The 23,984-nt window shown below is 36.9% G+C and overlaps 1 protein-coding gene across 3 annotated transcripts in view; it reads right to left on the bottom strand.

The window, feature by feature from the left end:
* Positions 1-3,179: 3,179 nt before the first annotated feature.
* The window catches only part of JMJD1C (jumonji domain containing 1C), a gene marked incomplete at its 5' end in the record, with an annotated part of 271,806 nt that continues 251,001 nt past the window's right edge, over positions 3,180-23,984 (bottom strand). For all 3 annotated transcript variants that reach the window (XM_079717100.1, XM_079717101.1, XM_079717102.1), the window contains 8 exons: positions 3,180-3,314; positions 3,572-3,703; positions 14,579-14,755; positions 16,312-16,451; positions 19,715-19,837; positions 20,231-20,361; positions 20,843-20,933; positions 21,644-21,812. In XM_079717100.1, coding sequence (XP_079573226.1) covers positions 3,225-3,314; positions 3,572-3,703; positions 14,579-14,755; positions 16,312-16,451; positions 19,715-19,837; positions 20,231-20,361; positions 20,843-20,933; positions 21,644-21,812 — 1,053 coding nt within the window. In that variant the 3' untranslated portion in view covers positions 3,180-3,224. The remainder of the gene's footprint in view (positions 3,315-3,571; positions 3,704-14,578; positions 14,756-16,311; positions 16,452-19,714; positions 19,838-20,230; positions 20,362-20,842; positions 20,934-21,643; positions 21,813-23,984) is intronic.

Raw genomic sequence — 23,984 nt, 5'->3', positions numbered from 1 at the left:
GATTACTGTGATAACTGAAGGACTTTACTACTACTCAGTTCCTGTACCTTCTATATAGTTTCAAGACATAACCATCAAGGTTAACCTAATTATTGGATAGCCAGGAATGTCATAAATTTTGGACTTTGGAAAGGTTTGAGTCTGAATGTTGGTGACAGGGCTGGTGGCATATATCTTGTTACACACCCCAATTCATTGTGTTTTGTATACTGAATAGCTGTAGGATTTTAATTGTCATCTTCTTTCCCCTCTTCTATGGCTGAAAATCCTGATCTGGTCTGGGCTTTGACAGATTGGCATCTAGAAATAGAACATGCTGTATCTATAGTATGTGTACACGAGTACACTTTTCTTGAGGCTCACTATTCTTACCTAGATAACGTTAAACCCATACCCTATCTACCAAAGGGAAGTAACAGAGAACTAGACGATGATTTCTGTGGGTGCTACAATCCCAAAATGCATGGCGGAAGAGAAATTCTGCCATGCATGTAGTAATTCATTAATCAGGAAAAGGAATTCATATTCAGGTTCAAATGACATTAGAATAAATTTAATAGGAGGGACCCAAATATTCAGCACAAGTTTCCCTTTATAAAATCTCCTTGACCTTGAAGTTTTACAAATTATTCTACACATTTAATACTACTTCACTGTCTGGAAGAAATGGACATATTCAGATGCTTTCATATGTGAGGAGCGTCTGAGCCAACCAGAAGGATGGAGGGGACAAAGTAAATGGTCAGAGGAATTTGTCCATCAGAAATTGGATCAATAACAGCTCCCCAGCCTTATAAAAAGTCAAAGGATGTCTTTAATGATTGATGCAAGCATTATGGTCCTCTCTTTCCACTCCACCCTCCACAACCCCTTACCAAGAATTAGGTCACTAGCATGGGATTCAGACGATAGATAGCATACTCTCATCAGATGAGTTTTCTCTGAAAGCCACACTGCCAGGCTTGATCTGCCTTAGCTTCAGCTATTCTATAGGGGTTGCAGGATGGTTTAAAAGTGGCTCAAACAACAGCAAGAGAAGCAAAAACATTTTGGAAGAAAACCACAAAAGACTTTGGGCCCCTGGCAGACTTTACGGGACCAGAAGGAGATGGTCTACTCCAGAATTAGTATCATGGGCTTGAAATTAATTTCACATCAAAATTAAATCCGATGGAATATACAAAAACGTTTAAGTAAAACATACCATTTAATGAGTTGAGGCACTTGTGGAAAAATGGTACTAAAAAGTCAGAATCTTACAAAAGATGCACATACTCACCAGCCCTGCCACCCACCCCCCCCCCCTTTAAAACCACTGGCCAAGTAGTAATTATCCATCCCATTAACCCTTGTGCCAGGTAGAGTATTAATGTGAAATGTAATTAATTGCTCACATTCCTGGCTGAACCTTGCCTGGAGTAAAGGGTGGCATAACAGCCTACCTGGAACTAAAAAATGGTGGACATAAGCAACAGGATAAAAACCAAGCAGCTTACAAGGTCACAACTTAGGCTACCAGTTTTTTCTTTTAAGCTATGTGCTTTCAGATAGATAGATAAGAAAAGGCCATCCCTTCAACATCCTGCAGGTGTCAGTGGAGGGCTACATATTTCCAGTAAAATTCAAAAGGTAAGGTTAGGGTAGGACTATGTGAGCCTCAAGCAACCAACTGGTAAGGGGAGTCAGCTGTTAAAGCCAAGACTCCAAATTAAAGCAGCTTACCAAGGTCACACAGTAAGTAACAGAACTCATATTCAACCCAGGCTGGCTGACTGCAGGCTCTTCTCTGCCACCTGCCCCCACTCTCTCCTTCTCCTCTCCCTGCGACAGCATCTCTGCAGCGAAGAGCACTTATTTGATATTGCTGTGGCCACGTACTCTCAAGATCTTGACTTTAATGTATGAGTGAGTTCCTCTTTCAACTAAATGTATTTATTCACAAATAACAAATGTTGGAGTTACCTGTATTCATTAGCTGGGCCATAGGACAAGAAAGTGGAGGCACTTACTTGTGATGACCTATAACATCTGAAGAAAAAAGCTTACAAGAATCAAAGACAAGGGCTTCCCTGGTGGCGCAGTGGTTGAGAGTCTGCCTGCCGACGCAGGGGAAACAGGTTCGTGCCCCGGTCTGGGAAGATCCCACATGCCGCGGAGCGGCTGGGCCCGTGAGCCATGGCTGCTGAGCCTGCGCGTCTAGAGCCTGTGCTCCACAACGGGAGAGGCCACAACAGTGAGAGGCCCACATACCGCAAAAAAAAAAAAAAAAAAAAAGAATCAAAGACAAGAGGGAAATGTTCTGGGGGAGGACACTGTATCACAAGAAAATGCTGGTAGTCACCTTGATGATGACAAAGCCCCCAGTAATAGGCATAGCAAGAGGGAGAACTCTTAGACTAGCCAATTTTTGATAAAGTCCTTTTAATGGAAAATGTAAAACCCCTCTCAACTTTACAAAGCCATATGTAACACTTGCACTTTAACAAATAAAAGCAAGCCAATGTTTTAAAAAAATACATCATTAAATGTATATATGTATATATTTACATAGCATATTAAGTTTAATATTTAGCTTTAAAAGTTCACATAAATTTTACCAAAATGAGACAATTTTAAATAAATTACACCTTTTGAAAATGTTTAATTGTACAGTCAATAGCTTCAACAAAATATTGAAGTGTCTGTATTTAGTATCTACTTTATATACCTTATATTTTACAAATTTTACAATCATTTGGCAGTAATTTTCTAATTATGACATGTATGCTGTGCGATTCAGCAATTTCCCAAATGCAGGCAATAGCTGGTGTTTTGTGTCCTATTCTCACAGTAACTGTCTCAATGTAGTGAAAAATATCAGTTATTTTAGTAAACTGTACATAGTCACATTTACACTTGATCAACAATATAGCATAGAATTTTGTATTTTTTTCCAAAAATAAATACATCATTTTAAATCTGGCATTTTCACAAACATCATATACACTATAATACAAAAACAGCTATGAATTGCTGCTTTAAAATTTAGCTTGTTTTAATATCACTGAATCACAGGAGCTGTGACTTATGCTATACTGCTGTGGTGTCAGTAACAAGTAATTACTACAAAGAGAATTTCTTGGCACTGATGGTTTTATGAAGCTTAAGTCAGTGTACATACATATCATTGTTCAAGACTAAGTAATTCCAGTTCAATGGCCTAAAAACATCAAACTGGACCACACCTAATTTTCTTCCATAGCCTCTACTTGATCTTCATGTATCTTCAAAGCTCTCACCATTTCCTTGACTGCATGATACAAGATATTTTTAACCTGAAAGAGATGTTGGTATTTCTGATCACTTCAGCAGGAGATAAATTAACAAATGAAAACTGCACCAGAATTAAAAAAACAAAACTGTTAAGCCAAAAGTTAAAATTAGTCATATAATTAAATACTGGCGTTAATCTTTGGTTGTTATCCTAATGTGACAAACTAGGCAATGATGGCCTAAGCTGTTATGCATGTTTTATAATTCTGAATATAAAAAGCCTGGAGAACAGGAGCTAGTTAGAAAACTCATCTCTTACCTGTAGCTTATCATCATAATTGATTTCTTCCTTCAAAAGTCTCAGTTCTTGTGTTAAATGAAATGACTGTACTAGATGTTCTGGAGACACAAAGTCTTCAGTTACCTGAATACAGCTGTGAAAATTCTGTACCTATTCCCCAAACAGAAACAGAAAAATACAAGTTTTAGGAGGTGGGAATAAAGAGAAGCAAAGTTGTCTGCTGACATGAGACGATTCACCAGAGAACTTATTTTCTCCAAAACATCAAATGCATTTCAAAATGGAACACCACACTTTATGAGAAAGTTTATCACTGAAAAGCTTCATGTAAATGGAATATTTTTTTTTTTGCGGTACGCGGGCCTCTCACTGTGGTGGCCTCTCCCATTGCGGAGCACAGGCTCCGGATGCGCAGGCTCAGCGGCCATGGCTCACGAGCGCAGCCGCTCCGCGGCATGTGGGATCTTCCCGGACCGGGGCACGAACCCGTGTCCCCTGCATCGGCAGGCGGACTCTCAACCACTGCGCCACCAGGGAAGCCCATAAATGGCATATTTTTAAACGATGCAAAGAAAAGAACTTTTCCAGGAATCCTGCAGAGAGACTTATAATCAGATCCTAATTATCAATTTTGTCAAGGTGGATTTTGGGGTGTTACTTAAAACAATAACAACAACAAAACGCTAACTGGAAGGTATCTGTTTCACCAATCAGCGCAGTCAATCCGGGTGTCTTGTTGTTGCTCCTTTGACTTTCTGCATTTTTGGTCATTTCACTGTTAACTTTTACACCAGAGAGTGGATTAAAGGAAATGAAACTTAGTTTGGTTATTTATGAGGAACTGTGATGAAAACTGTAGTTCCAGACAGATCTACTGGCCACAGCAGTTTTAGAGTTCTCTGAGGATTCTGTTTGTGCCTTTTTTTCTTATATGCCTTTTCTTTCAAATCAACCAAGATACCTTCATCAGTCTCTTGTGGCATCAGTACAACTGTTTTTCTGCTAGTTCTCCCTCTTGTGACTAAATGGTATTCACAAGAAGCCAGTCAATATCTTACCTGTTATTTGTTCAGCATGTACAAACTAACTCTGCACTTTACAATTTCTTAAAACTGCTTTCTATCAACACTCAGGATAATGAGAGAGAAAGGACCAAGCTTATCCAATCTGGATTTTGTTTCTTTGCTGTCCTCAAGTGATATTAAAAGATATCATAAAATTCCTGGGAAAGGAGAAATAACTGAAAAACTAAACATTTACATTTATTTTAATTTTTAAAGTATGAAAGTAAATTTCGTTGGGAGAAGTGAGCAGAGGGAGATAACAAGTGGGGAATAGAGACTGTAGAAAACATCTGATGATAGAGTGATGAAATTCCAAAGAGGCTGGAATTGCTCCTCTGGGCATAGTGACCACCTGAACAGCTGCAGATGTCTTTATTCTTTAACTGAAGCACTGTGCCTTTACTGATAACTCGGTAGCATATATATTAAACATTTTCTTCCTTTAATCATTAGGTTGTTGATTCCTGTGGAGGATGAGCATAGTGGATGCCTCACATTTTCAGCACTGCTGTACAGTCTCATTGGATCTTCATTTTGTGTCTGTAGAACAGATGCTCTATTTCACAGAGCAGGAAACTATGGATAAGCAGTTCAATGCCTGTTCCAAGATAAATCAGCCAATAAATGGCAAGTCAACAGGAACCCAGCTCCTGTGATATCTTGTCTAACAGATGCTTTACAGTCCTACATGAACTCAGTCATACCAGCATACACAGGCTCCAAATGCCCCGTCTCACCTTACATTCATCTGAACATGCTGTGGGGATTAAGTCCTTCTCAAGTTCTAGCATGTAACTTTTAGCATATGTAACTTTTTTAAAAAAAAAATTTCTCTTCACTGATATTCTAATTGCATTCAAACATCATTTGCCTGGCTTTATTTCTTTTTTCCCTAGTCCTTTAGCCCTTTGAGCATATTTAAGATAACTGACTTAGAAGTCTGTCTAGTAAGTCTGATGTCTGGCCTTCCTCAGGGACAGTTTCTGTTGAGGTATTTTTTCCCTATGAATGGGCCCTACTTTCCTGTTTCTGTGTATGCTTTGTGACTTTTTGTTGAAAACTGGACATCTAAACATTATAATGTGGTAACTAGAATCAGGTTCTCCCCTGCCTCAGAGTCTGCTGCTGTTGACTGATAGGGATTGTAGTCATCCATTTGTTTTGTGACCTTTCCAAACTAATTTTGCAAAGACTTATTCCTCTTCTGGCGTGCTCATGGATGGCTCTGTTCGGTTATCTCAGGTGGTCAGCCAGTGACCTGTCAGAGATTTCCTTGAAGGCCAAAACTCAGATGTCCTCTTCTTCATTAAGCAGTCCCCTGGTCGATGTAAGTTCTGAATTAGATTCCAGAGCTCTGAAAAAGTTGATTCTTATGGTTGTTTTAAAATCACTTTTAGGACAGTGACTTTCATTAGTGGTTACAAGATGTTATTTTGTTTCCTAATGACCTCAACTTGATATAGACTGCTTAGACTTAAGGGTTAGTTTGAAAAGGCAAGGTTCAGTTTCAAGGTGGAACATATTTGAACTTCCCATTCCACTTGCCCCTTTTTGTGCCACCTTTGAGTCATTTACATTTCACTTCCTTGGCAGACTGTCTTATTCATACTTGCCTTCAAGATCAGTTGTAATCATAATTAGGTCATGTTAAGAAAATGTAACTTTTGTTTTCAGAGTAGGAAAGTTATTATCTTGACACTGTGATTTTTTCTGAGTCCTTTTAGTCATAAGAATGTAGAGAATTTACAACTTAGCAATATTATTAACTTACTTTGAATGACCAAATATAGTTAAGTAGTTGAGGACAAAATTATCAGTAAAGATTTTGTGTTAATTTTAAAAAACTGTTGCTGTTTAAAACTAAAAGCTACTCTAAACCTCAGGACACTAGAGCTGAGAAAGTAAACCCTGGAGGTCAAGATTCACCTGCTTTATCTAAGGGTATACACAGGGTTTCACAGACTCAGCCACGTTTGCCAACAGAAGATTTTTTTTTTTTTTTTTTTTTTTTTTGGCGGTACGCGGGCCTCTCACTGTTGCGGCCTCTCCCGCTGCAGAGCACAGGCTCTGGACGCGCAGGCTCAGCGGCCATGGCTCACGGGCCCAGCCGCTCCGCGGCATGTGGGATCTTCCCAGACCAGGGCACGAACCCGTGTCCCCTGCATCGGCAGGCGGACTCGCAACCACTGCGCCACCAGGGAAGCCCCCAACAGAAGATTTTTAAGCCTGCAGTTCTAGAGTAGTTCTTAGAAAATAAAGAGGGCTGTGGCTATGATATTGTCCCTCAGCTTGCCGAGATATACATCTGAATGCCGCTGCACAGAGCTGTCCCGTGTCCGTCTCTCCTCCCGCCCCAGGCTTCTCGAAGTGCTCACTGCTGACAAATCAAAGAAAGGTATGTTATTCTTCCCTAGCACTGTTGGCCAGTCGAGTCCTGCACTATCACTTGGACGAAAGTTTTTTGTTACATGCCTTGGATTTTTCAAGGGCTTCCTATCTGTGTGGTTCTCAAAGCGTGGTTCCTGAACAGTAACGTCAGCGTCACCTGGGAACTTGTTAAAAATATAAAATTCCAGGTCCCTCCTCAGACCCACTGAATCAGAAACTCTGGGCATGGGGTCTAGCAATCTGTGTTATATCAAGCCCTCCAGGAATTCTGATGTATGCTAAAGTGTGAGAGAAGCACTGAGACTCTGGGATTACTTAAAGGGCTACTTGTGGTTTACTGGAAGTGTTGAAGCCATCAATGAAAAGTTTTCAGGACCTCTATTAGAGGACTATGTAAATTGTAAATAATAATGCGTCTTAAATCCAAGTTAACATTGTTAACAGAGTTCATACTTCCTTTAATTCTCTCTCAAAACCACATTACCACCACTTGTGAGTCATGGACAACACCCTTTAAACAGAGTACAAATAACTGTGCTGTCATTATCATATCACATAAGGGAAGGAAGGTAGAAATTCTTGCAATTCTGTGCCAAAATATGCAGCAGAGAAGTTTTTTACTTTGGAACACTCAACAATTTAGTGGCAGAGATCAGAATAGAATTTGCCAGTCTAGATGCTGTTTCAGTATAGCATCTTAAGTAGGAGTGTGTGTGTGAGTACAGAATAGGATACAAGTACATACTGTTTAAGTGAGGCTAAAGCAGAGTGACTTGTGAACTAAGCTTTTTAACAGTATTACTTTGCCCACTATTTTGAGGAAAAAAGGCTATTCTCTTCCCTCTCTTCCCCCAAGAAAGTATAGGCAGTAGAGAGACATTTCCATGCAGAGACTCTCTCTGTGGTAACAGTGATGCCTCTGGAGTAGAGGAACTGAGGGCAAAGGTGAGAAAAATGACTTAATTTTCACTGTGAACCATTGTGTACTGTTTGAATTTTTAAAAATCACATGAATGCATTACATATTCAAAAGAAAGTATTTTAAAATTGTTTTCTTGACAAACAGTACTGGAACAACTGCATGTCCATATGCAAAAAAACTGAACTTCAGTCCACACTCTGCACTATATACAAAAATTAACCTAAAAATGGATAACAGACCTATATGTAAGACTTCAACTATAAAACTTCTAGAAGAAAATGTAAGAGAAAGTCTTTTTGATCTTGGGCTAGGCAGAATTTTTCAGATACAATAAAAGTATATAATACATTAAAAAAAACTGATCAACTGAACATCAAAATTTAAGAACTGCTCTTTGGAAGACACCATTAAGAAAAATGGAAGGACAACCCACAGGTTGGGAGAATATATGTGCAAAAGCACATATCAGATAAAGGACTTAGAGTAGATAAAGACATTCAACATAGTAAGAAAAAAAGAACCCAATTACAAAAATGTATATATAAATGTATTGCAAATACTTCTCCCACTCTTGGGTTACGTTTTCACTCTCTTAATAGTGTTTTTTTTAATGAACAGAAATTCTTAATTTTAATATATCCCAGCCTATCCATGTTGAAAAAATGGACAAATATTTGAACACATTTACCAAAACAGATTTACAGATGGCAAATAAATACGAGAAAAGATGTTCAACATATTTAGTTATTAAGAAAATGTAAATTAAAGCCATAGTGAGATTCAAATGCTTAAAAACAAAACTGACAGTAAGCAGAAGAGATGGAACTCACATATACTGCTTTGGGGAATGGAACATGGTACAACCACCAGCCTGGCAGTATCTTATAAAGTTACTTACACACTTATCATGTGACCAGGTGGTCCCACTACTCGGTATTTACCCAACTGAAATGAAAACCTATATTCATAAAAAAACCTGTACGTAAATGTGGCTTATAGTGGATTTATTATTGCCCCAAACTGAAAACAATGAAAAACTACCCAGTAATAAAAAGAAACAACCACTAACATGGATGAAACTCAACTACATTATACTGAATAAGAAAAGTCAGACTCAAAGGCTACATATTGTATAATTCCAGTCATATGACATTCATATAAAGGCAGGACTATAGGGAAAGGAAATAGATAAGTGGTTGTAGGAATGTCAGGTAGGAGAAGAGGTTGACTAAAAAGTGGGGGGTAGATCAGTGGAACAGGATGGAAAGTACAGAGATAAACCCACACATATCTAAACTATGACAAAGGAGACAAGAGTGTCCAAGGGAGAAAAGACACTCTCTTTAATAAATGGTGTTGGGACAATTGGACAGCTACATGTAAAGAATGAAATTAGAACACACCCTAACACCACACACAAAAATAAACTCTGAAGACCTAAATGTAAGACCAGATACTATAAAACTCTTAGAGGAAAACAGGCAGAACACTCTCTGACATGAATAGCAGCAAGATCTTTTTTGATCCACCTCCTAGGTTAATGAAAATAAAAATAAATGGAACCTCATTAAAAAGCTTTTGCACAGCAAAGAAAACCAACAAAATGAAAAGACAACCCTCAGAATGGGAGAAAATATTTGCCAATGAAGCGACCAGCAAGGGATTAATCTCCAAAGTATACAAACAGCTCATACAGCTCAATATCAAAAAAAAAAAAAACCCAATCAAAAAATGGGCAGAAGATCTAAATAGACATTTTTCCAAAGAAGACATACAGATGGCCAAAAGGCACATGAAAAGATGCTCACCATCACTAGTTATTAGAGAAATGCAAATCAAAAGCACAATGAGGTCACACCAGTCAGAATACCCATCATCAAAAGATCTACAAACAAACGCTGGAGAGGGTGTGGAAAAAAGGGAACCCTCCTACACTGTTGGTGGGAATGTAAATTGGTATAGCTACTATGGAGAACAGTATGCAGGTTCCTTAAGAAACTAGAAATAGAACTACCATATGATCTAGCAATCCCACTCCTGGGCATATATCTAGAGAAAACTAATTTGAAAAGATACCTGCACCCCAATGTTCACTGCAGCACTACTTACAATAGCCAGGACATGTAGCAACCTAACTGCCCATCGACAGAGGAATGGATAAAGAAGATGTGGTACAGTGGAATATTACTCAGCCATAAAAAGGAACGAAATAATGCCATTTGCAGCAACATGGATGGACCTAGAGATTGTCATACTGAGTGAAGTAAGAGAAAGACAAATATATGATACCGCTTATATGTGGAGTCTAGGAAAATGGTACAAATGAACTTATGTACGAAACAAACATAGAGTCGCTGATGTAGAAAACAAACTTATGGTTACCGGGGGAAAGGGAGGGGAGGGATAAACTGGAAGACTGGGATTGACACATACACACTACTACATATAAAATAGATGACTAATAAGGACTTATTGTATAGCACAGGGAACTCTGCTCAATACTCTGTAATGGCCTGTATGGGAAAAGAATCTAAAAAAAGAGTGGATGTATGTACATGTATAACTGGTTGACTTTGCTGTGCACCTGAAACTAATACAATATTATAAATCAACTCTGCTCCAATAAAAATTAAAAAGAAAAGTATGTGGGGAGTGGGGGGGAGTAAGGGAAGTTTTTGAAGTGCTGGCAATGTTCTTTATTTTGATTGTGTTGTTGCCTAACTACATATTTGTCAAAACTTACAGAACTGTACACTAAAAAGTACATTTATTACATGCAAATGATACCTAAAAAATGCAGTGTCCAGTATGACTTTTAAGAAAATGGATACTGGATAAACTGAGTATGTGAGTAAGGATTTTCAAGGGAACCTGTTTTGTTTTATCAAATAATTACACCTAGTTAGAAAAATAAAACAAGACTGCTCCTTTGAGGGCATTTTACATTTGAATACAGATTAGCTATTTTCTGACAAGAGGCCAGAAGGCCAAAGAATAGTATGTGGGGGTGAATCCCAGTTAAACATGAATCATAAATGACACATCTCTGAAATGATGATATAAGTCCATGAGAAAATAAAACAATTTAACATAATACATTCATTTAATTAATACACTTAATTATATTTTACAATAAATGCTGTTTGACAGAATCCAACAGCACATTAAAAGGATCATACACCATGATCAAGTGGGGTTTATTCCAGGAATGCAAGGATTCTTCAATATACGCAAATCAATCAACGCGATACACCATATTAACAAATTGAAGGAGAAAAACCATATGATCATCTCAATAGATGCAGAGAAAGCTTTCGACAGAATTCAACACCCATTTATGATAAAAACCCTCCAGAAAGTAGGCACAGAGAGAACTTTCCTCAACATAATAAAGGCCATATGTGACAAACCCACAGCCAACATCGTCCTCAATGGTGAAAAACTGAAACCATTTCCACTAAGATCAGGAACAAGACAAGGCTGCCCACTCTCACCACTCTTATTCAACTTAGTTTTGGAAGTTTTAGCCACAGCAATCAGAGAAGAAAAGGAAATAAAAGGAATCCAAATTGGAAAAGAAGAAGTAAAGCTGTCACTGTTTGCAGATGACATGATACTATACATAGAGAATCCTAAAGATGCTACCAGAAAACTACTAGAGCTAATCAATGAATTTGGTAAAGTAGCAGGATACAAAATTAATGCACAGAAATCTCTGGCATTCCTATACACTAATGATGAAAAATCTGAAAGTGAAATCAAGAAAACACTCCCATTTACCATCGCAACAAAAAGAATAAAATATCTAGGAATAAACCTACCTAAGGAGACAAAAGACCTGTATGCAGAAAATTATAAGACACTGATGAAAGAAATTAAAGATGATACAAACAGATGGAGAGAGATACCATGTTCCTGGATTGGAAGAATCAATATTGTGAAAATGACTGCACTACCCAAAGCAATCTACAGATTCAATGCAATCCCTATCAAACTACCACTGGCATTTTTCACAGAACTAGAACAAAAAATTTCAAAATTTGTTTGGAAAAACAAAAGACCCCGAATAGCCAAAGCAATCTTGAGAATGAAAAACAGAGCTGGAGGAATCAGGCTCCCTGACTTCAGACTATACTACAAAGCTACAGTAATCAAGGCAGTGTGGTACTGGCACAAAAACAGAAAGATAGATCAATGAAAGAGGATAGAAAGCCCAGAGATAAACCCACGCACATATGGTCAACTTATCTTTGATAAAGGAGGCAGGAATGTACAGTGGAGAAAGGACAGCCTCTTCAATAAGTGGTGCTGGGAAAACTGGACAGGGACATGTAAAAGTATGAGATTAGATCACTCCCTAACACCATACACAAAAATAAGCTCAAAATGGATTAAAGACCTAAATGTAAGGCCAGACACTATCAAACTCTTAGAGGAAAACATAGGCAGAACACTCTATGACATAAGTCACAGCAAGATCCTTTTTGACCCACCTCCTAGAGAAATGGAAATAAAAACAAAGATAAACAAATGGGACCTAATGAGACTTCAAAGCTTTTGCACAGCAAAGGAAACCATAAACAAGACCAAAAGACAACCCTCAGAATGGGAGAAAATATTTGCAAATGAAGCAACTGACAAAGGATTAATCCCAAAATTTATAAGCAGCTCATGCAGCTCAATAGCAAAAAAACAAACAACCCAATCCAGAAATGGGCAGAAGACCTAAATAGACATTTTTCCAAAGAAGATATAGACTGCCAACAAACACATGAAAGAATGCTCAACATCATTGATCATTAGAGAAATGCAAATCAAAACTACAATGAGATATCATCTCACACCAGTCAGAATGGCCATCATCAAAAAATCTAGAAACAATAAATGCTGGAGAGGGTGTGGAGAAAAGGGAACCCTCTTGCACTGTTGGTGGGAATGTAAATTGATACAGCCACTATGGAGAACAGTATGGAGGTTCCTTAAAAAACTACAAATAGAACTACCATATGACCCAGCAATCCCACTACTAGGCATATACCCTGAGAAAACCATAATTCAAAAAGACACATGTACCAAAATGTTCATTGCAGCTCTATTCACAATAGCCCGGAGCTGGAAACAACCTAAGTGTCCATCATCGGATGAATGGATAAAGAAGATGTGGCACATATATACAATGGAATATTACTCAGCCATAAAAAGAAACAAAATTGAGCTATTTGTAATGAGGTGGATAGACCCAGAGTCTGTCATACAGAGTGAAGTAAGTCAGAAAGAGAAAGACAAATACCGTATGCTAACACATATATATGGAATTTAAGGAAAAAAATGTCATGAACAACCTAGGGGTAAAACAGGAATAAAGACACAGACCTACTTGAGAATGGACTTGAGGATATGGGGAGGGGGAAGGGTAAGCTGTGACAAAGCGAGAGAGAGGCATGGACATATATACACTACCAAACGTAAGGTAGATAGATAGTGGGAAGCAGCCGCATAGCACAGGGAGATCCGCTCGGTGCTTTGACCGCCTGGAGGGGTGGGATAGGGAGGGTGGGAGGGAGGGAGATGCAAGAGGGAAGGGATATGGGAACAGATGTATATGTATGACTGATTCACTTTGTTATAAAGCAGAAACTAATTAAATAAATAAACAAACAAATAAATAAATAATGCTGTTTGAGATCTAAGAATGATAAATCTAACCCTGAACTTGACATCTTAAAAACTAAGCAACTATTCTCACTTAAGAAATATTTGTGGCTATTATAATAGTGTCACAAATATTACACAGGCAATAATTGCATATAGTTATATAAAATGTAGGAAACTTTGCTTGGTAAAAGTACACACATCAGATACATCTCAATAACCAGGTGGTGGCAAAGGTGGGGAACCAACTCTGAGGCAAACTAGTTTTCTGGATTCTCGGGTTTCCTTTGCACTCTGTTACTATGAGTGCTAAACTGCTCTGTGGTAGCTTCAGTCTACTTATAGGAACCCACTGTATGCTTTTAATCCAAACCCTCCATATCACCATCTATTCTATGCCATTCTTCTAGGTGCCACACAGTCAAGCCACAGAAACAAAGACTAGATGTGTATTTCAGTTTTAAAGTTTTGTGAATCAGTAGCTATAAAAATTACGTAGCATCTTTCTTTCGACATGCTCTTGCTACGTCAGCGAACTAAAAAGAGGCAGGAAGTACAGTGAAAGCCTGACTTATGGAATGGTCTACCTAATAACTCATTCTACTCATATTTGGTGCCTTAGAAAATGTATCATCTCTATGTCCTGATACTCCCCCCCACTGTTAAGTCTCAACTATTGAGAACTGAATATGTACAGTAACTCTTTTTTTCCTAAAAAGTCTTTGAAATTAGATTTCAATCCACCAAACAGGAGCAATACAAAAATGGAAATCTGGCTCATGTTTATACAATTAAAGGTCTCAAAGCATTTAATTACGTCAGATCTCATGAAGCACTGAAAAGCTGTGTCAGTAATTTCTTAAGGCATACTGGTGTAGGTCATTCTCTTCCTTACATCTTCTTTCATTTATATTTATACTCAGAACACTTTCTTTCTGGTTCTTTCAGTAACAAGTGTGTTAGAAGCAACCTTTTATATACCTGATGAAGTGCTCCTACCTGATGAAGTGCTCCTGCTGGTAAGACAATGGCATCACCAAGGAACTGAATAAGAGTGCAGGCTTTGACTCCATATTCCTCAAGCAGTCTTTGGCGAAGCTTTTTGTTCACATACCAACTCTGGTCACGAATTGGATCGTGTTCTGGTAGAACTTCAAGGCCTTGTTCTTTTGAAATCTGAAATATAGATTAAAATGAAAATATATACCCCAATTTAAGTAAAGAAAATGGTAAATCCTGTTCAGTTAAATTTCAATTTTCTTTACAATAACAGTCTGTTCTCAGAATCTTCTGGAACGATGACTGAGCTTAAGTTAAAGAAAATGATATTCTACAATTGGAAAAGCCAAAGGACATAAACAATATTGCACACTGATACGCTATTAATAAAGTAAATCATACTCCCTTCTTACCTTCTCCTTCCACTACGAAGTTCTGTTTTTTTTAAAAAATATATAGTTTTATTAACTATTATTTATTTCTTTTTTAGTCTTTTTTTTTTTTTTTTTGGCTGCACCGTGCAACATGTGGGGTCTTAGTTCCCTGACGAGGGAGCAAACCCATGCCCCCTGCAGTCGGAAGCACAGAGCCCTAACCACTGGTGCGACAGGGAATTCTCTCCACTATGAAGCTTTCATCCATTTGGTTCCTTAAAATTATTTTAAGAGTATAGCACAAAGACGGGGAAAAGCTTAGTTTAGTAGCTTTTTTCCAAAAGCCAAACCACTTGTATGTGTGGACATCATAAACATTCATTCATTCATTCATTCAGCTGCGTGGGGTCTTAGTTGTGGCACTCGGGATCTTCGTTGCAGCATCTCTTAGTTGCGGCATGCGGGATCCAGTTCCCTGGCCAGGTACTGAATCATTGGCCCCCTGCATTGGGAGTGTGGAGTCTTAACCACTGGACCACCAGGGAAGTCCCCATAAACATTTCTTTTTGCTGCTTTTTAAGGTAGGTACACAGATAAATACCTTTATATTGCTAACCTTCTATCCCTTGACAAATCACTTTCAAGGGACCCTCTGACGAACCAGTGAAATGTTCTGCTTTAAAAAGTATAATTTATAACATTTTAAATTAAAAGACTGGTAGGTAGTTCTGGGATAAAATAGTAGTTACAGGGCCATAGCTCCCTCGCTTCACACTGACCAAAGACAGACCTTAAGTCCATTCAGAAAGAAGATGAAGTATAATAAGAAAAACAGCAATTATGGTCCATTAAAAGAAATCCCTATAATTACAAAATTCAGAAAATATCTGAGAAAAGGGTGTGAACCAATTTCAGATTAATGTGTCACTTTTTTAACAAGTATACAATTACTCAATTTCAGTCTATTCAAATAAGTATCACAGAGCAATCAGATACGAGAGAGCAGAATTACTGTCTAGGTCAACAGCCAAAAATACCAATACAATTAAAATTCTGCCTTCTTTATGTGTTTCTATGACAGATTTTATATTCTATAATTCCAATCACTACTTTTCATCAAGGGTAACATCTGACTCATTAACAGGTTCTTTAAGGGGATGAAGGAGTACTACTAACTGAGAAGAAGCTGCCATTCAAATTCCTCAAGAGAAAGGAGCTTTTGATTTTCAACAACAACAAATTCCATCCTCCTAAGTAAAAATTAATCATCTTATACTGCTGAATGCCCATGAAGTTACATTAAAATTTAAGTCTCTGCGCAAGGTGAAGAGATAAAACTGTCTGTAACCTAAATTATACCTTCTGAAGAAATTCCCTTATCTTGTCAACATCTTTCCCAGCATAAATATGCCACAGAGCACCAGGTATTTCACTTGAGTCCTTCAATCGTTTTCTTAAAATGTCATCTAAATCTTCTTCTTCAAATTTCTTAAGTATTCCTGAAACACAGAATATATTCAAACTGGTCAGTAAAGACTACCAGAAAGCCAAGTCTCCTACAATTGATCTATCGTAGTAGCATAGTGCCTGACTAGATTGGGACTCTTAAAGAGGAGATAAAACCCAGTTCTACATGAAAACTGTTAGAACTATAAGAGCAGAGAACAATGGCCCGGGGTAACTGGGAACAGAATCAACAGTAACTTTCCCAGTTCATTTGTTTTCTGTAAACCAAGGGATGGGAGATAAAAATGCAAGGACTTTTAACTCAAACATAATCAACTTTCCTCCTGTCCCAAGGGTGTGGTCATAACAATGTTTTGTACTCACAGCATTTCATAACTTACAAAGGACTATCATGACCACTATTATGGTAGGCAAGGATCATAACCTCTACAGCTGAGCAGAACAGTACAGTGAGGAGAAGGGATTTATTCATTGCCATGACTAATGAATGGCAGAGCAAAATGTCTTCCGACTAATTTCTGAGAGATCTCATTTACTATTATTGGTTAATCTGTAATCAAATGCAAAAGCTTCAGGTGCTATGACTGAGGAGGCATCAAGCCATTCTTCTGAACTATTGACAAATTAAAAACTGCACATATATATGCACAGAAAAAATGTTAACTGTAGTTACCTCTGAGTGAAGGACAAATCCCTGATTTCACTACAATGAACATTTTAGTTTTTTTCTTTTTGAATTTTATTTCATTTTTAATACAGCAGGTTCTTATTAGTTATCCATTTTATACGTATTAGTGTATAGATGTCCATCCCAATCTCCCAATTCATCCCACCCCCACCCCACAATGAACATTTTAAAGAAATGTTTTAAGAGAAAAGGAAATCTATTGCCTAATACAAAGAACATAACAAATGTTCCCATATTTGTGACAGTGGTATCTTTTTTATCTTTAAAGTTAGCTGCAGATTTCTTGAAGTCAAACATTAGGTGTTTACAATATGCCAAGCACTGTCCTAGAATCTTAGGAATTAGAGTTAAGAAAGACCCAGTTAAGACTTCACAGAATAAAAGATGGTATTAATAAGTGTAGGAAAATAAACAAGAATATCACATAGTGGTTAAGCACAATCATACGAGTACAAAGGGTACACAAAGACTGGGTCAGTCCTCCAATGTTATCTTTTAATGAAAAAGATAAAAAGAAAATTGTTATTGCTCTGTGAATTCTAAAAAGGCTGCTAGAAAGAATATATTAGATATTTCCTTATTTGTGACAGTGAAATCACAAGGAAGAAAATGGTTGCTGGAGGAGAGAAAGTTTATTCTTTAAATGAAGACCTCTAGGGGGAGGTGACAATCTGAGCTACATTTTGAGGGATGAATACAGGAATCTGCTAGGGAGACAAGGAGGTAGGAGAGCCATTGTATGCAGAGGAAAAAGCATGTGCTTTATGTAGGTCGGTTTTCTTGATGTGTTTTAAGCATTATTATAACACTAAAACATTCCTTTTTTGTGACCATCTATAAAAATTGGCAAAAACTTTAAATAAAGAAAGACAGTCCAAGAATTAAAGTCCAAGAATTAAAAGCTGATGACTTTTTCTTGAAAGATCAAACATTATGCTATGAATGAGGGATGGGAGATGAGCAGGAACAAAGATGAATAAGGAAGTTCTAGCATTTAAGGAGATGAAAGAAAAGTAGGGGAGAAAAGCAGATGTAACCTCTGTATTGTAGACTAAGTGCTATAATACCTAATACAATGTAAATGCTAGGTAAATAATTGTAAATACAATGTGAGTGCTATGTAAACAGTTGCTGGCTACAGCAAACTCCTTTTGCTTTTTGAAAGCCAGCACACAGCAAATTCAAGTTTTGCTTTTTGAAACTTACTGGAGTATTTTCTTTTTGCTGTGTCTTTTCTATCTTTGACTGGTTGACCCCACAGGTGCGGAACCTGCAGATATGAAGGGGCAACTGTAACTCTGTGGCACCATAGGCTTTGAAAGGAGGAGTAATCTGATACCAAAGGTCACACACATTTCTGTCCTAGAGCTGAGACTACAACTCAAGTGTGCCCGACTCTCAAATCCTTGGGATTAGGGGAGACAAGAGTTTTTATCAATTACAATCAATAGAGTCAGTTAAAGAAGCTGAGAAACTACGAGTTTCTACAGTTTTGGAGGAACTTAGGCTGTGTGTTAATAGAAGCTGTCAAATAGACACAAAAACTGAGTGAATATTATAATAAACCCCCAGGTCCTGAGCACCTAGCCACTAAACTGCAGATATATTCTGGGCTCCAGACAGAATTGTTGAGCTAACTGGTCGGAAATCATGTATAGAATTTCACAGGAAGTGCACGTAAACCAGAAAAGGGAGAGGATAAAGTCTATAACTCTAGAAAAGTCTGAAACTCCACCATATGAAGAATGAGGGGAGTAGTGTTACTGAAGCCAAGGAAACTATTTGAAGAAGAGGTGTCATTTACTACAGAGGGTACAAATAACAAGAGGACCACAAAGAAACCACTGTGTTGAACTATGACTATCAGTGAAAGCCACAGCAATAGCAACAGTACAGTAGTCTCAGTGGGGCGGCAGGCAGGGGCCAACCCGCATTGAGTTGAAATATGAAAGGGAGGTGATGGACACAGCAAATAATGTGTTATGAGGGCAGGAGCAATAGAATGGTGGCAAGGAAGACATGGTCTGAAGAAGGCTTTTTAAGGAAGGAGGAAAAGTCTGAAGTTTGCTCCTACTCTGAGAAAAGAAGCCAGTGGAAAAAGAAAGGTGAAGGACCTATGTCTATAAAGAAGGGAATGATAGATGGAACAAGGTTTTAGAAAGAAACCCAGAGGACAGACTCTAAAACCTATACACTGGATTGAACAGTTATTTCTACTTGGGAGAAAAGGCCCCTTCTCTCTAGTACTAGAGGGGAAAAAATAATGCTTTAGACACAAACATGCCTTAAACATCTTCAGAGCTCAAGGACCTAGTTTCTATTCTTCACTAAATGTTTATAAGTGAGCTTACCAGTTTATTTTCATAAACCCAATATTTAATAATAGGAAATGAGCAAATTTTTAAAATTAAAATTCCTTTTGTGTTAAAAAAAAATAGACAGGTAAATTAGTCACACCTCCAAATAAATATTAGAATATCCCAATATCCACTGCAATTGTTTTGGGAATCTTTGATGTTAACTCAGAGGCTGACATTCTGGATAATATTATTGTGTGTGGTTATTCAACTCTTATTCCGAAGACCACTATTCTTTAAGTTTCTTTACCTGCTTTTGAGAGAATGCCATTTCCTTTTGCTATGCCAACATAGACTAGAATATTTACAACATCAGAAACTTCAACATGTAGATTTGTTGTTCCTATATCATGATCTTTAGCAGAAGCTACACCTGTGTATAAAATAAAATTTTATTTAGCATAACACTTTATATATCCTAGATATTCCTTCCAAAATCAGCTCTCTGAGGAAAATCTGTTAATTGTAATTTGAGTTTTAGTCTCCTTATTCCAAAACCTGCCCACAAAATATCACAATCCATGAAATGTACCGTAAAAATCAAATTAATAGAAAATGTAACTATATTTTATAAGGAATGAGCAGGTACTTAACTATATATTGGCTATTAATACCTAATATACACTGCTTGACTCAGAAAAAGATTTCAATGGATTATTAAAGGAATGGATTTAGCAGAATCTAAAAATGATTAGTTAATTTATCTTTGGAAGGAAGTTAAACTTCCATATACTCCAAGTTGATAGAAATGCAAATATATACTTACCATAAGCACTGCACAACCTGGGTCCTAGATCAGGGCGTACAAAAAATCCTGGCAAATGAGAGGCCAAATTGAATTTTCCTTCTGGATTACAATATTCTGGCAATGGCAGGCTTTTTAAAAGATCTTCATATCTGAAGAATAACATTGACTTCTTTTGAATAAAGGTTTACATTCTTAAGTGCTTTCAAATATATAAATGTTCAAGTTGTTAAACTTTCCTTAAGGCCTTTAACAGTTAACACTTTCCTTGACTTCATTCAAAGTTTAAGTGAATGCATAATACACGGATAAGCAAAGAATAGAAGTGATACTGACTAAAACCGCAATTCTCTTTCCCTAAACACAGCAAATTGAAAGCACCAAAGAGAAGAGAGGTCCCAAATGGGGCCGCCTCTTCTTTGACAGCATTCTCTTCTTTACTGCCCTAACGAAGACTTCCCCCTGCTCAGACTACAGAGATTCAGTTCTTTCTTTTTTTATTACTTATTTTTAATTGAGGAGGATGCTGCCTAAAGCTCACATTTGTAGTTCATTATCCCACTTCTGGGGATAATCTCAGCTCAACCTCAAAAGCCAAGAGTCAAAATAACAAGTATAAAAAGACATACATACCTTGCTGGCATCATAGTCTTGAAGTCTTCTCCTGAAGGGCAATCTTTCAGTTTTAAGACAACTGTTTCTCCACCTTTCGTTTTTTGCCGTTCTATAAGAATGCAATTGATTATTAAAAAGATAATCTGTCTTTTTATTTTTATTAATGTTTAGAGGAAGGAAGAAATGTGAAATGAATGAATACCTCTATTATTGTACAGTACGTAAAGAATGCTTGCTTATGGACTTTTATTTCTTATGTATTCATGTAGTTTTAAGATGTTTGTTCCTTATGAACACAAATATCTGTAATATCACCATAAAATTCTTTAAAAAAAGTCTCTTTACAATTGTTATTAAAATTAGTCTTACATTTTTGCTTTTACTTTTTCAAAATGTTTTACACAAAGTATGTTATTCAAGTTTCAAATGTTTTGGGGGTTGCCAAAAATATTCCCCAGGAATATTAATATATTGAATATGACGTATGGAAACATAGTATAAATTACTTTTTTTTTTTGTGGCTGCACCGTGTGGCCTGCTTGTGGGATCTTAGTTCCCTGACCAGGGAACGAACCCGGGCCTCGGCAGTGAAAGTGCTGAGTCCTAACCACTGGACCGCCACGGAATTCCTAAATGACTTCTTTATGGTTAAAGAAAATGAGGGGTAGAGCCAGGAATAGGACCCAGTCTCCTACTTCCAAGTACTTGTTCCTTTTTACTAGACAACAAAGTAATACAGACATTTCAAAGATTAAACAATTTATCATTTTTTGGGGAAATGTTTAAGAAAACAGTAAAACAAAGAAACAAAAAACATACTTGAAACTTCTTCAAAACCATCCCAGAATTCCTTAACATTGGCATTTGAAATAATGCTGTCTTTGCAGTTCAGGAGATCAGCCTGGTGGTCTCCAAAATCAAGACTAATTGAGTCCGCCTTCCACAAGCTAATGCTCATTTTCTTATGCACACCAGAAACCACTGCAGGCTTATAAACAAACAGACAGATAAAAGTTAAAAGGCATATGGACATTTCCAAAATTTGATTTTACACACTCATACAACAGACGGTTAACACGTTGAATTTTAGGACTAATGACAAATTGTGAGAATAAAAGAGGCTTTCAAAAATAGTCCCTGACCTGGAAAGATGTTCACAATATATTTTCAAAGAGAAAAGGTGGTAAGAGAATGCCATGTACATGGCAGAGTACACTGTCATTTTGAAAACAAAAAATATGTAGTGTTTTTCAAGAAAGAGTCTGAAAGGCTATACTAAAAATTTCTACGCAATATATGTTTTATTTATAGACTCCTTTTTATAGACAGAACATAACCTTATATATTTGTACATATGCAATATATGTAAATAAAAATTTTAAATAAAATACAGAGTTCTTGGGATTAAAACATAATTTATATACATTCTGATTTTATATCACTTAAAACACACACATTCTTTACCTCTAGAAGGACCATGACAAATAAAAATATTAAAAATATTAAACAACCAAGCACAACAATAAATTTCAAGTCGAATGACCAATTCCCTGAAAGTGAATCTCTCCTTTGAAATCACATGAATTCAAATTTCCTCAAGGCTCTCTAACCCAAAAACCAACAATTGAAGATGTGTGGTTTTAAAACTCCAATGCTAATGTAAAAAAAGACCTCTAAAGGCAATCTGATGCATTATTCTTAGGTTTCTTTTTTTAATTCCTTTATTATAAATGAAAAGTAAAAGAGAACACAGAAAGTTGTGACGTAAGAGTCTCTTGTAAAAGATGTTATTTTTAAGTACTCTTAAAACTCACAAGATAATAAAGTTTGAGGAAGGATAAGTGCAGAATAACCTCAAGCTAGGTTTGTTATCACAAAAAGGTATCTCAAAAGAAAAGAAAAAAAAACAACAGCAAAAACCACCCTAAGAAGTTTGGTTAACCACTTGGGTAACTGCAACATTAAACTTCCTTTCAATAGGCTAATAATATATCCAACTATTAAAACAGGTTCAGCTATTAGATAATTAACTATTGCTGACAATTCACATATTAACTCCTAGCCCTTATTATGCCTACCCAGTAATACTCCCATCCAGCCCTGTGCCACTCCTTATTTTGGTAACCAGCAGCTTGGGAAAAGTAAAATTTTAAAAAAATTATAGAGGCACGTTAATTAATAAATCAGAATATTCTAAAGCAGAATTCTTAGGCTACTATCATCATTATCATCTTCCTGAAATACTGAAAGCCTTCCTAATTTGACTCCTTGCCTCTGGTCTTATTCCCCTCCAATTCAACTTCCAATCTGCTTTGCTGTCAGTTATTTTAAAATGTTGATCTGTACAACACAGGGAATATAGCCAATATTTTATAGTAACTATAAATAGGGTATAACCTTTAAAAAATGTGGATCACTATATTGTACATCTGTAACTTACATAATAGTGTACCTCAACTATACTTCAATTTAAAAAGTCAATCTGAGTACTCTGATTCTTCATTTAAAACTGTCATCTACAGGATCAAGTTCAAACTCTTTAGCAAGATATCAAGGCCCCTCATAATCATAACTGTAACCACCTCATTTCCCCATCATTACCCCACAGAACTCTTATGTCAGGTAAACAAAGCTACTGAACAGTTCCCCAAACACCCGATCCTTTTTATTTCCAACCTCTTGTCCATCTATAAAACCTTCACTTAACCCCTGATATATCAATTCATACTTGCCCTTTTGAATTAGTACTCTAGCTTATTCATTCACTCTTTTAGGTTTCCACAGTACCTTAAAGTTCTGAGAACATGTAACGTATTTATAAAAGTATTTATTTATGAGACTGTTTAAGCCTACACAAATTTAAGTCGTCTAAATTGTGACGCAGCAATGGCATCAGGGCTTCAAGGGAGAGCCAACCAAAAAAATATATGCTAAATACCGTGTATATGCAATGCATGGGTGTGTATTTTTCCTAGGGTGAGGAACCAAGCTGTCACTGGATTTTACAAAGGACTAGAGACCTAAAAAGATTAAGAACCATTGTACTAAAATGGTTCTTACTCATTTTTACATGATGTACTCATTTTTATATCCTTAATGACCAATACAAAGACTAGGTTTTATTAGGTGCTCAATAACTCTCTGTTGAATGAAAAAAATG

Source organism: Hyperoodon ampullatus (assembly GCF_949752795.1).
Source record: "Hyperoodon ampullatus genome assembly, chromosome: 1".
Classification (NCBI taxonomy): domain Eukaryota; kingdom Metazoa; phylum Chordata; class Mammalia; order Artiodactyla; family Ziphiidae; genus Hyperoodon; species Hyperoodon ampullatus.
Note: the sequence above shows the minus strand (reverse complement) of the source record. Positions and strands in the feature narration are given on the sequence as shown.